This window comes from Mastigoproctus giganteus, chromosome 6 (assembly GCF_048544385.1).
Source record: "Mastigoproctus giganteus isolate SK-2022 chromosome 6, ASM4854438v1, whole genome shotgun sequence".
Lineage (NCBI taxonomy): Eukaryota > Metazoa > Arthropoda > Arachnida > Uropygi > Thelyphonidae > Mastigoproctus > Mastigoproctus giganteus.
In genome coordinates, this window is record NC_143580.1 from 65121382 (window position 1) to 65138411 (window position 17030).

The 17030-nt window shown below is 34.5% G+C and overlaps 1 protein-coding gene across 10 annotated transcripts in view; it reads right to left on the reverse strand.

The window, feature by feature from the left end:
- LOC150084359 (cell adhesion molecule Dscam1-like) overlaps positions 1 to 17030 on the reverse strand; it is a 75321-nt gene that overhangs the window by 4503 nt on the left and 53788 nt on the right. For all 10 annotated transcript variants that reach the window (XR_016547102.1, XR_016547101.1, XR_016547103.1 and 7 more), the window contains 9 exons: positions 11172 to 11319; positions 9381 to 9529; positions 6733 to 6864; positions 5856 to 6026; positions 2435 to 2505; positions 1967 to 2207; positions 728 to 823; positions 355 to 537; positions 10 to 174 (listed from right to left, as the gene is read on the reverse strand). Coding sequence is in view for 7 of the 10 variants with exons in the window: in XM_090376003.1 (XP_090232129.1) it covers positions 10 to 174; positions 355 to 537; positions 728 to 823; positions 1967 to 2207; positions 2435 to 2505; positions 5856 to 6026; positions 6733 to 6864; positions 9381 to 9529; positions 11172 to 11319 (1356 nt within the window). In the remaining 3 variants the exon portion in view is untranslated. The remainder of the gene's footprint in view (positions 1 to 9; positions 175 to 354; positions 538 to 727; positions 824 to 1966; positions 2208 to 2434; positions 2506 to 5855; positions 6027 to 6732; positions 6865 to 9380; positions 9530 to 11171; positions 11320 to 17030) is intronic.

The following is a 17030-nucleotide window of genomic DNA, read 5'->3' on the forward strand; positions in this document are numbered from 1 at the left end:
CTCACTAACCTCTCTCCAAGTTCCTCCTGGACTTTGCTTTAAGAACCCAAACACAAACGGCAATAACCACAACACTGATTGCTAGAAGACAAGCTGCTATAGGAATGACAAGCGACATGTCTAAGTACATCGGGGATTCTTTGGTCCCTGCTACAAGTATGATGTCCTCTGCACCTAAAATAAATTTTGCAATTGGGGCATTAAAATAAATTTATTGAATGTCCTTTTTCTTTTAAATTAATACCTTTTTTTGGAATGAAGGTATTTAGGTTATTTAAAGTAAGTGTGCGATTACTGCAGATGGAAAGAAGGAATAATGCGATGTTAGAGTTTAAGAACAAAATCTCCACTTACCATGAGTTTTTACTGACATTACTTCGCTTGGATCACCTTCTCCATAATCACTATTAGCTGTAACATAAACTTGGTAGAGAGCACCACTGTCCAATCCCGTTAGTGTGTACACATTTTCGGATGGTGTAGTGAGAGGAACTTTTTGCCATCCACCAGACTTTTTGCGGTAATGAACTGCATGACCTGTAAAAACACGTGGCTAAATTAAAAAAGACTGCATAGAATTATATATCTGCTTTTCAAATATAATCATGCATGTATAATTTTTTATTGCCTGGTCTTCCCATTTTTTTTTTATAACGGAACTGATTAATGAGGGAAATACGAAAAGTTTTGAAAATGTATTTATACCATTTAAGAATATCCAGCTTACCAGTAATCGCACCTTTAGATTCTTGAGATTTCCACTGTATTTTAATAGAGTTTTCTGAAGCAGCAACTACATACACCACAGGTGCAGGAGGAAGGTCTGAAAATAAAACATTAAGACTTCTTGACTATCATAAAAATCCTTCTATTCACAAATAATTGTGTAATTTCTAATCACAAATATGAAATAATACGATTAAAAACTGTATAAAAATGAAATCTTATATAGTCATATACCGTAGGCATAGAGATTGGAGATTAAATAATAGGGTTAATATTTATTCAGTTGACAAAAGTGTAAGCTCAAAGATGATCGAACCCTCTTTGATAGTTCGTGTAAGCTCAAAATATATACATTTTGTTGAATCCTCTATGACAGCTGGTATCATTCGACCAAATCCTGCAAGTATTTCTCGTCAGGAATAATTTGCATTATTCTTTCAAAGTAAGGGATCAAGGTTGTTGAGCTGAAAGCTGACATCGTCAGCTTTCACCTCAGCAACATTGATCTTTCAGCAACCAAAATGATTGGACTCGGTTGGGATTAGAATTGCAGGCATTTAGGTTGGTGGACAAACTGAACATTTTCTACTAACCACTCTCACTCAACGTGGCAAAGCACATTATCCTTTAAAAAGAGATGAGCAAACTCCGTATAGCTCGGTAAGAAAAGCAGGACCCAGCTCGTCAGCTGCTTTATATGCTTAAGGAGAACGACTGGACGCAAGAAATATTGGTGAAGGCATTTCTATTACCACACTAACTGTAGATCTGTGGCGTCTTTTGGTTGTTGGCAAGACATTCAGATTGATAATGTTTAAACGACACCAGAGTTTTCCACGTGCCATCCTGTAGCCTTTTATGAGTAGACCATGTCCCTAAAAGTTATTGGAAAATCCACGCGTTTCCGACAGTGAAATATCATCCGTCCAGGAAGTGTCTAACATTGTGACTATCCGTCACTGGACTTCCTCCATGATATATCCTAGTTTCTGTCGTGAAGTCAAGCAATCTAAGTCTAGTAAACTTCGTTAACTCCCTGGAAAAGTATTAAATTTCTTGCTTATATCGGAAACCAACCAAATATTCAAGAAATTCGATTTTAAATGAGAAAGTCGAACTACATTGTAATTTTTTTTTTAACTCTTAGTTTTAAACAATAATTTTTAATTATTGAGTTCCTCAACTGAATCGAGAAATTTTGATATTTAAAAAAAAAATTGTATATATTCATATTACTCACCTCCGCCTAGTGTCCTTATTACAATTTCTTGAGAAGGTGGACCACTGCCTGCTGCGTTGAAAGCCTTAACGATAACACTGTATTCCGTATCCTTACGGAGATTTGATACCATGTATTCTTGTACCACTCCAGCAAGAAATTCCACCGTCTTGAAGGAATACGGTTGAGTGGAGTCAATATTCACCTTATAGCCGACGTAATAACCCTTCATCTTCCCATTCCACTCACTCTTTGGCGGAGACTAGAAAAAAAAAAAAAAGGCCATCTTTTATTGCTGCATCTTAAAGATAATTAAGACATCATATATATATATATATATATATATATATATATATATATATATGGGGTTGCACATGAGTCATCGGTTATTATGAAGTTATATTTTGTTACCCATAATTTTATTATATCTTTCATTAATAAGTGAAACGAAATTTCCTAATTACAAAAAGAAAAACTCATTAGACCTACCTTCCACGTTACCAGTAGAGACGATGCACCTTTTACTTCCACATTGACATCTATGGGGGCTCCAGTAGGTTCTATATCAAAAGAAATTAAAATATCGTTCCAGTTTCATATGATAGAGGAAAAGTTTTTTCTTTATATTTTCCATTTAAATTAATGACTTTTTCTCCATGGATGGAAAAAAACTATGCTGGAATTTGTAGCTGTCTCACTAAGTTAAAGAAGGGATGATAAGAATCTTGATATACTGATTTTAATAATTCAAACTACCCAGCTACACTGGCGGACAAAAAAACTGCATCATTTTAAAAAAAGTAACATTTGTAGTGAAACGCATAAGGTATTGTTTGATTACAGTCATTTTGTTTGTCGCAAAGCAAAGATATTGCGTCAGATAACGCTTCTATTGCATCAGACAGAAATTGCAAGGTATTGCATCAGACAGAAATTGCAAGGTATTGCATCAGCCGTTTCTATAAATACGGCGTTGGAAGGATATACACGCTCATTAGTATCCTGTTTAGCGAAGGTGTAAGCATGGCTCCATATGTTCAGTTGACACCAAGAAAAAAAGGTGTAGCTGTTACTCTGTCCCAGGAAGGGCTTTCTACGCGTGCTATCGCTGATAAAATTGGCTGTCAACAGTATGCCGGGTGCTGAAATTAAAGCGTGAAACCGGTGATGAAACCGATATTTGAAACGGCTATGATTTCGTAATCGCCATGCTAGTGCTCCTAATCTAAAACTGGACTTTGAGAGGGGCTCTGGTGTTGAAACAAGTGCACGTACTATAAAAAGACGGCTTTCGGAATGTGGTCTGCAATGCCTATCGGCCCAAGAAGAAGCCTTTGTTGACCCAACAAATGAGGAAGGAGCGACTTGCTTGGGCTAAAACAGATGTTTGATGGACTAAAAAGCAATGGGACACCGTCATCTTTTCTGACGAATCAAAAATCAACTTGCATGACTCGGATGGGAAGAGATATGTCAGAAGATGAAAATCGGAGGCATACCATCCTGACTGCATAACACCGACTGTAAAGTTCCCCGCCGGTAGGTCAGATGGTCTGGGGATGCATAACATGCAAAAGGGCGGGGGGCGAATGAAGTTTATTAACGAAACAGTGAATGCAGAAACCTACACTGCTATCCTGGAGTGCCTGAAACCCGTTATTAGGGATCACCACACAAACGTCCAAAACTGCATTTTTCAACAGGACTCAGCACCTTGCAACACAGCAAAATTGGTAAGTTTTATGCTATTTAGATTTAATGATGAGTTTGTCTTCTTGTCTCACAAGGCTTAAAACATACTTACACCAATCTTTTCCCTCGTTTTTCTTCCTTAAGGTGCATACCTCAGAAATGCTTGCATTACAATGTTGGACTGGCCCAGCAAATAAAATTGCTCAGAAGAAGCCAACAAGTAAGATTGAGCTGCAGGAGAGCATTGTAAGGGTGTGGTACCACGAAATTGGGCAACCGTATATCCAGAAGTTGATTAACTCTATGCCAGATCGTCGCAAGGCTGTAATTGCAGCTCGGAATTGGCTGTCATTTATCGAGGAGGAACAACAAAATATTGAGGACTTATTTTGCTGATTTACATTACATAATACTATTATGTTAACTTGCCATTTCAGTTTGTACACGCAAATGCAATAAAATGTATGTTTAGTTGTTATGATTGCAATTTGCATGATTTCTCATATTTCCATTAATTACGCATTTTACCCTTTGGGAAGATATTTATGGCAATTAGGTATATCAGGTGGAGTGTTTTTATTGAATTTCATTCACAGAGATATATATCCCATCTAACAAATGCATTTTCGAACATTTCTGCAACCCACGATGCAGCGCAAAACACATTATTTGCAAAATTCAAAAGTGATGCAGTTTTTTTGTCCGCCACTATGTGAATTATCATGACTTTTCAGTCATTAAACCATTTTCTCTTAAGCAAATGGCAAAAAAATATTTAAAGGAGGGATTCAGTAACATCCTACAGAATTATTTGTTATGTAGGCCGAATGACACAGCGACAACTAAGTCAAAAATGTGTCTGTTAGAGCCAGTGCCGTACCTAGAGTTCTGTCACCCCCGGGCGAAATATTCATCTGGGTCCCTTCCCAAAAATTAAAGGTGGAATTCGTAAAATCAAAAAATAAAGGAAACACCCAAAATTATTCAAATAAGAATTATTTATTTAAACTTTAACAACTAGTACATTATTTATATAAACTTAAAAGTTTTCATATCATTACCTCACGATATTTACTTGATATAAATTTGTTTATAACGTCTGATGTTTTTATACCATTTTTAGAACATCTTGTTCTATTGACATAATTGCAAAGATGCAATTCTGCATCTTTGCCTTAAGCCTGTTCCTTGATTTCATTTAATGCAGTTGTAATATGCGGTAACTGAAAGTGCCTTTTTAAAATATCCCACCTACTTGGCGAAGCAAGGCAAATCGCTAATAATCTTTGTAATGTTCCAAAAATATAATTCTGCTGTTGTTGTTGAAGAATGTGCTGCATGCTGCATCAAATACAACTAAATTTAAATTATGCGCGACACACCGAACATAAAAAGCTCTTCTGTTTTTCAAACATTTTTTATATTAAAAAAAAAAAAATGTAATGTCATTGGAATTCGGGCCCACTACATTCAGGGGCCCCGGGATGAGCATCTATTACTCGAAGGCGTTCAAGATACAATGAGTTCACTTAAGTTTGATTTATTATCCGTCATATATTCGACCCAAAAGAATAGAGTATTATTATTGACGTATTAATGCAGAGTATTAATACTTCACCACTGTGAAGTAATTAAATCAATTATTTCAATAATTAGAAAGACAATATACGAGTGTAAATTCCTCACATGGTTCTCAAAGATCAATATATTCAACTTCGCTTCTATTATTATTTTAAAATTTTGAATTCTTTTGCTTATTCGTTCATTATTTATTTTTTTGCCCAATAAATTTGATTTTTAGAATCAGTCTTAACTTCAGTGGTGCTGCTAGCAGGAACTCATGACCTATTTCGCACAAGATTACCTTTTAAATCGATATGTTTAGCATGGAAGCTTTATTGATTTAGCAAGCAGGCGAATACTTGGTGTTATTAATTTATCTTCATACCATTCCTCAACTGCTATTACTTTCCAGTAGACGTCACAACTCCAAAAAAAAAATAAAATGGAGGGAGAAAGCAGTTGTAGAGGTCACTTGTGTTTCAGGCTATGAAAAATATACAACTATTGATCGGAGCCCCTTCTTGCTAAAGTCTATCACTCATGCGGAGTTCTGCGCCATTATTATAGAACAATAAACACCAGATGACGCTCTGGAAACGTTCAATATTCACCACCCCCAAGAGACGCACGCGCACACACAGTACAGTATTCGTACCTTCTTCTCCTGTGTTGAATGTGACAGAGTCGGATGGCTCACCCCTACCGACAGTGTTCTCTGCTACGACGGCCATGCCATACGTGGTGCCGGGCTGAAGGTCCTTGATGAGAGCGGAAGTCTGAGCACTCGTGACTTCCTTTTCCTGAAGTCTATGTCTGGCACCCGAAACTGTAATTAGACAAAAAATAAAATTTGTTTTTAATATAAATTGATGCAGGAAGGCAGTCACAATAGTTTGCTACAAGCGATTCTTTCTCCAATCGCCTTAGGACATAATAACATTTATGTTTTGCTCAATAAATTATGGATCCTCGATTCCTACAAACAGATCTTTCTGTTTGTAAGAATAGAGGAAAACTGGCACGCACATATTCGATAAAAAGTTGGTTTTAAAAGCCATATTTGGATAACCTGGCACTCTGTCAACAAAATGAGTTCGAGAAACCTCTCGTTGACTTTGCAGAAATAAATTTTTAAGAATATTTATTTTGAGCTGTCTTCCGGCAGCGAAAAGTGGACTGGGCAATGCCCTTATATTGATTATTTCGATAGGCTGACTCATCCTGTCAAACTGCTTGATATGATGCACTTGGATGTCGCTTATGGAATGCAATTTGCTCACCGCATGCTTTACGTTGAAGTTTACATAGATGGAGGAAAGGAATAAATAAAACAGTGGTCCATTAAGGGGAAGGATAGCTTCTTCGATGCCCAAAGTTATCGATTCATTCCAGAAATAAAAATAGTTCGGAATTCCTTATAACTCAATGCATTTCTAATAAATTCTTAATAATATTGCTGAAATAATGTTACTTTTATTAACTGCGACTGTAAAATGGGTGGATATATGGTACACGTGTCGAATTTATCTTACCTGCATCTTTCCAGTACTGTACAATGTATTTTGTAATCGGGCTGTTCCCTGTATATGGTGGAGACCACGTGACACTGACGCTTCTACTCCATACTTCCTGGATTTTAAGGTCAAGCGGAGTTGCAGGGACCTCTGGAATGAAACATTTTATTGAATTATCAAGGCACATTTGGAACTGAACAATTTTATAAATGATCGATGGGATGCGAGCGCATAGATACATATTTTTAGAAATACGAATAATTAATGTTTGCTCTCATTATGGATAGCTGGGATGTCTAGAAGAATGCGCTGCAAAAACATGGAGCTGAATGAACATTGCGGGGAAAGGTACTTAAGGGGCGAGTGGCGTACAGAGAAATTAGAAAAAATAATAAAAGATATCGGAGTTATCTTAAAGTAGTTTATATTTAGAAACACTTTTATGCATACCAAAAGGTTTCTCTAGCATACGAGCCACTAGAAACTCTTTGGTATGCATAGCCACTAGAAAACAATGGTTGGAAACAGGCTCGTTTGAAATGAGTAATGGACTGAGATAGAGTAGCATACTCTCACATCCATTGTTCATGCTAGTAAGAGATGATACAGCAAATGCTTTAGAGAAAAGGAATGGGACAAAAAACAAGGAAAGTGATATTTGCTGATGATTTGTTGATTTATGGGAATGGGGAGGGGGAGGTACAGGAGCAAGTGGAAACCTGGGTGAAGGAGGCAAAGAGATACAATTTAAAGGTTAGTGATGCTATGAGTAGTAACGCAATGAGTATGATAAGAAAGGATGGAGAGAAGGGGATTAATATCTTTATTGTGGAAAAAAAAGATAGAAGTGGATAGTTACAGATATTTATGGAGCACAGTAGATAAAGAAGGGAGAATTTATAAGGAGATATGTTGAAGAGCAGACAAAAGAAGTGTTTTATGAGTGTAAAAGATATAGTTTGGAGAAAGGAGGTACTTGAGAAGTGCAGGATGGTATTCTATAGAGCTTATCATGTACCAATAATAACCTACAGATCGGAATCATGGGTAATGCAGGAGAAGGATATTATCAGAATGCAAGCGATAGAAATGAAGTTCCTGAGGTATGTGTATGAAAAGACTAGAAGAGATAAAGTGAGAAACGTGGCCATTCCGGAGAAAGTGGGAGAAGAACAATTATAAGAGAAGATTGAGGACCAGACTGTGATGGTTTAGTCATGTATAGAGAATGGAGGATAACAGACTGCCAAAGATGATGTTTGAAATAAAAATGGAGGGTAAAAGACCAAGAGGAAAGGTGAAAAGAAGATGGTAAAAAAGAGGTGAGAGCGATCTGGAAAGAAAAGAGGAGTTTGCTGTAAGGAGCTGGAGAGAGAGAAAAATGATGGAAATATTGGCTTCCTTATTGACATGGCAAGTAGCTGGAATGGCAACAGATAAGTAAGTAAGAGTAAGTAATTAGGTAACGTTTCAGGAGCCTTGCCAAAACCCATCATCCAGGACGGTTCAGGAAACGCTACCTAATTGTATAGTGCATTTAGTCAATAAGGCAAAATAAACTATCTTTTAAGAACTCACGTGGTATAAGTGATTATTCAGAGAGAAAGATTTCATGGAAATCACCAAGTAATGTCAACGTACGTTATTCGGGTTGTATTTTCAAATGATTTAAAGTTATTTTCGCATATGCTGAAACAATTCATTAAAAATTGCTAAGAAATGGGAAAAAAAATCAAAGGATTAAGATTTAAGATTTGTAGTGAGATAAATATGCTCATATATTTAAGCATAGAGAGTGGCCAAATTATTAGAGTGACTATAAAAAAATTCAACCTTTTTAATCTTAAAGTGGACTTGTAATTTTTCTTCCTGAAGAAAACAAGTTTATAAAGTGATTCTAAAAAATAGCCCTCTTTAATCTGTCTATATATGCCTTTATATGTAAATTAAAATATAGTAAAAGAAAGAAGAGACATAAGTACGAGTGAATGAACCAAAGAAATCACCGCATATATAAAAAATAGCATAAAAATATACGAATAAAAACAGGTAAGGATATTGTTGTATAACACCACAACCCTAGTGTTGTTATCAAGAGTCGGCCACCACAATTACATGAAAGATGACAATATAAAATCTGTTTCTGACTCAGAGCACTTGGCAGGAAATAATGATAAAACAAATGATTAAGGAATTATGAATTTAGAATTTATGAGGTTAAGACTAAAAGGAATATATATGGGGAGGATATAATCAGTAGGCATGTGGTTTATGGTTGACTCAACAAAGAAACAAAAAAGAAAAAGCACAAAAGAAAGGAAAGTAGTAAGAGAACTACTTTATGTGAAAGACTGATGTTTGGAAACAGAACACACAAGAAAATTATATTTGGATTTAACTGAATAGAAATAACAGAAGCCAATTTCAGATGTGAAAAGCATATACAGAAGATGGAAGAAGAGAAACCAACTAAATAATTACGAATGGTGAGCTCCTAGGACTCAGAGAGAAGAGAATGTCTTAAAGATGAAATCCGTGAAACCGTTGTCATAAGAGAAAGTTATGATCATCGTCAGATACAGCAAAGCATAGCTGAATGAAAGACTGAAAGTTCAAGGGAGAAGCGGAAATGATTAAGTAAGTGCTGTATTTCGATTTCCACGTACCTAAAACAAGAAGCTTGAGACTTCTTTCATCTTTCCCATAAGGATTTTCAGAAGCGCAAGAATATAATGTCCCATCACTTCTGTCTGCTTCTCTAACGATCAATTCCGATTTCAATCCTTTTGGTGTCAAAGTTTCAAAAATTTCGTACCTACAAAACACAAGCAAGATAACTAACTTCACATACATTCTTACATATTGCTTCTGTACAACTGGAATAAGATTATGTCACTTTACTAAATATTACATCAAGTAATATATTACTAGTAAATACTAAAATCTTTAAAATAATGGAATGCACATTTAGAACAGATAAGCGATTGATGGAACTTATAGGATGGGTGCACAGGGAAGGAGGGCATAACTCAAGATCTCAAGTAGGATGACCTATAGGGTTTGCATGATTTGGGGAACTCTGTAACAGATAATTGCATAACATTATCGGCGTGACTATATATGAAGTCCTTGAGGACAGCGCATGTACCAAGATTGCTATTCTTCTACATCGTGAGGAAAACATCATGGGTTCGAGTCCAGGTTTCAACAAGAGAAGCTTTCGTGGCCATTTTTTGATATTGTAGCTTGTTATTCAGGATCAGGCGACCAGTTGTTCGAATTTTTCCTGCATAATAGGTCCAAAGACAATGCCAAAGGACAGTCTCCAAATTTTTTGCTTGTAGATAAAGTTGAATACTTATTTGACGTTGACGTAAACTTCAAGCCTTTCAGACTCGAATATCTGGGCCTTTGTTATTCACATTTGTTTCTCTTCGATAGAATAGTGATGAAAGATACTTAACTTGGTTTAAACCCGCTAATAATGGCTGAAAAGGTTTTCTTGCGTAAACTCGAAGTTTTAGTCCTCACAATGGACGAAAATAGTGCAAGTGGTGTACTACGAACAGTTAAAACTTAAAAGCAGAATTTTTATTACGGAATTTTAGTTTAAGTCTCCTCGGAACTTAAAACTATGAAAAACTCACCTCAGGGTTTAAAATGCTTGAAAAATTAAAACAAATCTTCAATATTATAATGCCTTTTAAATCTTTGAGGCATGAAACGTCAGTATCCTGTTTGCATCATCAAGAATTAAGTTAATATTAACTATTAATATTACTTGTGATATATTACAAGTGGTGTTTTCAATTAATATTAACTAAAAAATTAAATCATTAATCTTAACATCTTTCCCTGCTATAAAGTTACAATTCGAGTTATCCGGAATTTTTGAAAGAGGACACCTATACCACGAACTGCAGTCTCCTATGGACAGTTCAAGTGATCAGAAAAGAAAACTATGTGGGGAAGGGGGAAATGAAGGGTCGGGAATGTGCATAACTTGAAATTTACGAAATTACGGTCTTCTAGGAAATGAGGACAGGCTGCTAATGTTACAAAATCTCTTCCTTGTCAAGAGGATCTACGTATAGACTTAAGCAATGTATGTCTGAACATTTTAAAAACACGTTTTTCGCTTTTCGAAAGTTCTGTAATGAGGTCACAGTATTGTGAAGCATTACAGTTATTAATGAGAAGCACTACATGAAGGCATGCTCTTACTATACTGCACTGGAAACGTTAATCTTACTTAGTACAGTAAAAACGTGAATTATTTTCACAAGACAAGAGGTTTACTCTCTCTGTGTCTTTAGGTTAAACCTACATTATTTTCACAATACAAGGGAGGTTTTAACCTAAAGACACAGAGAGTATTTGCAATTTAAAAGCAAGTTCAATTTAATCAAGATTAATAGACGAATAGCAAAACCGGAATGGTTTCGAAATAATCTTACCTGCCACCATTCACTTTATTTAGTTCCTTCAACTCTTTCTTCCATGTGATTGCTAGAGGTTGATCCCCAACTGCCTCACACCTCAAACTTGCGCTGTCTCCCTTTTTAACGGTGACTACAGAAAACTTTTCATCGAAGCGAGCAGGAACTACGAGAAAAGAAATTAGATCAACAGATCTGTTTGGGGAAAATGAATTCGAAAGTTTTAAGTGAACACTAGACGGTTTATTATTTATCAATATACAGCTAGAGAGAAAAAGTAATCAGTATTGGTAACGAGCAGCCAAGTTCTAGAGCTCGACTATCATGGTGTCAACTAATGAGGGAGCAGAATTTTCGTCCGAATTTTTTCGAAAAACAATGAGTTTGAAAAGCCATCTTTTTTAATAGGTGTATAGGAATTTCTGGGTAAAATAATTTACAGTACTTTAAAGCAGAGTAAAAGCAGTTAAAGCCTGATCGTCGCAAAATATTTTGCTTAGAGTTGAAGTTCAACATTTATTTTATGTCAACCTCAAGCCCTTAGATTCGAATATATCTGCATTTGTTATTCACGTTTGTTTCTCTTCGATGGAATAGTGATGAAAAATACTTAATTTGGTTTAAACTTGCTAATAATAGCAGAAAAACGTTTCCTGCGTAGATTTGAAGTTTTAATTCTCATAATGGACCATTATGGTGCACATGATCTTCTATGAACATGCAAAAATTAAAGGAAGAATTTTTCTTCAGGAAAGTTTGGTTTTAGGATTAACCAGAATTTAGACCCGTGTGATTTAGCATGATGTAAAAATAATTTTTCACTCTAGCTGCATTATGTTATCAATGCCTAAGTAATGTATCAAATCCCTTATAAATTATTTCTAAGATCACACACATATATATATAGTTTGATGTTTCACTTGAACAGCATTAGTTGTTAATTGCTTTCTTTTGATTTTATACAGAGGCTTTTATGTAACTATTTCTTTAACTTTCAAGATGCCTAGTAAAAATAGATACAAAATTTACATGCGAGATATTACGATCTCTAATTTAAAAATTTAACAAATAAATTGATTTTTGTTAATGAGAATACAGGACCGTTCACTTCCAAAGCCTTAACGAAAGTTTTCATGAGCCCCAGTTCGACGTGCAGTGGAAGAAGCAAACTTGAGGCCAACTCCTCTTCTCGTAGTGCATACCTTGACATGACTGTTCCACTTGCAGAGAAAGCAACAATACTTAGGGTAATCCTTTTGTAGTCCTAATAAAATGGCGATTACCTTTAAATCATCACATATCTGCCACTCATACTTCTGATAGTGTACAACTAAGAGGATGATCTCCCTGTTTGCGTTGCGTATGTTTATTTTTTTGTGGATGTAGCTACAGGTATTGAAGGCAGCAGATTTCCATTGTGTAATAACATTGCCTTAAGACTAACCTTAGAAGCGTCTATAAATAGTCGCCATTCTTCGGGAACGTGCCTCATGTTCATTGAGAAAATTAGACCATCAACATCCTTACAAACAATGAATTTATCATAGTCTTTATTTCGAGTACGAAATGTTGTCACTTTCACAGAATGATCTAGAGGATTCCACTGTTGTAGCCTCGAGGCCAACAGCACTGCCTTATTCTTCTGCAGTTCGAGATCCCTGATGAGATCATTGAGCTCACTTTCTGTGATCTCATGTGGTTCAGAAGGATATAGGTTTGAACAAAATGGTGGATCCCTTGACGTAGAGCTGCTGTACTTCGTGTATATCAAGTTGATGTTCATCAGTGTCTTGATCTTCATCAGAGTGTACAGAAAAAAAGCCGCGTGATTCAGGAATAGTTAGTACTTCACCGTGAGTCACGGAACGAATTGCAGATGGTATATTTGGGTATGTCACTATCCACTTTTTCTTCATTGTCATCCCTTTTCTAATAGGAGGCACCATACAGAAGTAACAGTCTGTGACGTGATTCTTGGGCTCCCTCCATATCATGGGCACTGCGAAAGGAATAAAACTTCTCTTTCGATTTACCCACGCATTGAGTTTTGATGAATAGGTAATGCAGCATGGCTCCACACATATGCTGAACCATCCGTTTTGCCGAGGGCCGAGCCGTATTTGATAATGTAGAGTAACTCGCTAATATGAGACCCCCCCAACTGAAATTCGAAAACAAGAATTTCAACAATTGACAAATTTTAATGTGATTTTCATTTTCAGCAGCATAAAATTAGTCAACATTGGGTATTTTCGTTTGCGTAACATTTTACGTGTCGACCAGCGTGATATATTTAGCACGCTGGATACTGAGGCAAGTTTCGCATCTTTTTCCTCTGATAGAGTTTCAGAAGGGATTTGAAAATAAATCGACGTGACGTAAAATAATGAGATAAAAAAAAATAGCCGATCAGCCAAATTTTAAAGACATTAAAATCGTAGGAGTAATATATATTTGGTACACGTTAAGTGAAACCTGGTATCTATATATATATATATATATAAATATATATATATATATAAAGATTTATTAGAAAAAGTAAATCAATCCAATAATAATACCATCAGGGATCTAAGAAAACGCAAAAAAAAAAAAATAAAAAAAATATCGCTTTTTTTTACCGACAATCTAGATGACTTCAACTGGGGCCAACCACCCAGAATGAAGGCAAAAAACGACAAGAGGTTCTCTGTTTCTGTGATGATCAATATATGCTAAATAATTCAAATCTAAACCAAATATAAACCAGTAAAGGCCAAATATAAATCGAATATAAATAAATCGAATTATGATAAAAGTTAAGAAAATTTAGAAATATTAGAATCAAAGGTAAGAAATATAAGTAAAATATAAATGTAAGCATATATTAATCATCATTGACCCGACAGAGAACGTAATTTAATGATTAAAATAAGATTAAATATATAATACATACTACATATTGACCGTATCTAGGACATAATGTAATAGTCGTCAAAATTATATGTGGTGCCCCCTATGTGATGGATACGGTAAAAAATAAATAAATAATTAAATTAACGCATAGAGAAACATGCAGATAGTAAGAAGAAAAACTAAAGGAGTAGGAATAATAGAACCTGAACTCCACAAAGGCGAAAAATAGTGGTATAGATAAGAAATAGTATCTCCTACGTCCTCGGATTGCCCTAATAATTTCGGAGAAATAAAAATAAAGAGTGTAGGACAGCTTAAAGACATTACAAGATATAAGTTGTGGCTCGGGTATGCCAGGGATCGCAAACCCGTTCCTATAGTAGGACCCTCAGCTGAATTTGCATGTTATCTCAGCGTGAAATTAAATTTAAATGAATTTAACTATATATTTTTTAAAAAAAATGATACACTGTAATTTGCAAGCCGGTGGGTACAAGTTTTCTACGCCGTAAGACACCAAGAATGCAAAGTGTATCCTATGTACATATATACATGGCACTAAATATGAAAATTCTATTGCAAATTATATTGAAACAATAGGTTCAGAAAACAAATTTTTAAAATTAATTATGCTTATCGCTTTCCTGAAATGATATTTCAGGTAAGCGACAGGGAAATTATTATTGATCAACTTGCTGTACAACGCTGTTAATCCCGCTGAACAATTTTTATTACTATTGCAGATATAAGCAATTCTTAGACATTGCGATAAAATTATATTAGCATGCACTGATTTTGATATATTAGATCTCCAGTTTGTAAGGCTAACTACGTTAAAATTAAATGCATCTCTTTTATTATATACGTTTACGTCTATTTTATTATTATGGAATATTTCTATATGAAGATCCAAGTAATTTGCTATAGTATCGGAACTATTAGTTTTTTCCAGTACAAGTTCTACTGGATATAATTTACTGTAATCCTGGACAAAATGTGGACAATTAAAAACACATATATCATCTACGTATCTGTATATAAGTAGGTTATCTTGGAATTCTCTTTCTGTATAATGTAGATAAAAGTTTGCGATTATGCTTGATGCTGGACTTCCCATAGGGGTGCCAGTCACTTGTAAATATAACTACAGTCTAGCCATACATATAAACGGATAAAATCTTCCTCTAATATAATAATCAAAAAATTAATTGCATTGCATAAAAAATTAAAGTTAAAGTATAATAACCTAAAATATCCATTTATATATGGCATACCCAAATTTCATAAAACACCGATTGCTTTTAGATTCATAACATCATGTAGAGATAGTTAAGATAAATTTCCCGGAAAAACGTTAGAAAAGTTACTTAAAATTATATTAAATAACTTAAATAAAACTATTATAATAAATAATAACTTACCTATTATAAATGCTCTAAAAAATAACAATATTTATCAAATACAAACATTTGACTTTAACAGTCTATTTACTCATTAGCATTAATCTTGATAACTTAAAAGTCGTCCTCCAGAAACTATATTTAGAAAATAAAAATGCTATAAAGGTTGATTTAACCTATTGGGATTCTCTAATAAAATTATTCGTCTTTAATAATTATGTATATGACGGAACATCGTTATACTTAAAAGTGACTGGCACCCCTATGGGAAGTCCAGCATCAAGCATAATCGCAAACCTTTATCTACATTATACAGAAAGAGAATTCCAAGATAACCTACTTACATACAGATACGTAGATGATATATGTGTTTTTAATTGTCCACATTTTGTCCAGGATTACAGTAAATTATATCCAGTAGAACTTGTACTGGAAAAAACTAATAGTTCCGATACTATAGCAAATTACTTGGATCTTCATATAGAAATATTCCATAATAATAAAATAGACGTAAACGTATATAATAAAAGAGATGCATTTAATTTTAACGTAGTTAGCCTTACAAACTGGAGATCTAATATATCAAAATCAGTGCATGCTAATATAATTTTATCGCAATGTCTAAGAATTGCTTATATCTGCAATAGTAATAAAAATTGTTCAGCGGGATTAACAGCGTTGTACAGCAAGTTGATCAATAATAATTTCCCTGTCGCTTACCTGAAATATCATTTCAGGAAAGCGATAAGCATAATTAATTTTAAAAATTTGTTTTCTGAACCTATTGTTTCAATATAATTTGCAATAGAATTTTCATATTTAGTGCCATGTATATATGTACATAGGATACACTTTGCATTCTTGGTGTCTTACGGCGTAGAAAACTTGTACCCACCGGCTTGCAAATTACAGTGTATCATTTTTTTTAAAAAATATATAGTTAAATTCATTTAAATTTAATTTCACGCTGAGATAACATGCAAATTCAGCTGAGGGTCCTACTATAGGAACGGGTTTGCGATCCCGGGCATACCCGAGCCACAACTTATATCTTGTAATGTCTTTAAGCTGTCCTACACTCTTTATTTTTATTTCTCCGAAATTATTAGGGCAATCCGAGGACGTAGGAGATACTATTTCTTATCTATACCACTATTTTTCGCCTTTGTGGAGTTCAGGTTCTATTATTCCTACTCCTTTAGTTTTTCTTCTTACTAACTGCATGTTTCTCTATGCGTTAATTTAATTATTTATTTATTTATTTTTACCGTATCCATCACATAGCGGGCACCACATATTATTTTGACGACTATTACATTATGTCCTAGATACGGTCAATATGTAGTATGTATTATATATTTAATCTTATTTTAATCATTAAATTACGTTCTCTGTCGGGTCAACGATGATTAATATATGCTTACATTTATATTTTACTTATATTTCTTACCTTTGATTCTAATATTTCTAAATTTTCTTAACTTTTATCATCATTCGATTTATTTATATTCGATTTATATTTGGCCTTTACTGGTTTATATTTGGTTTAGATTTGAATTATTTAGCATATATTGATCATCAC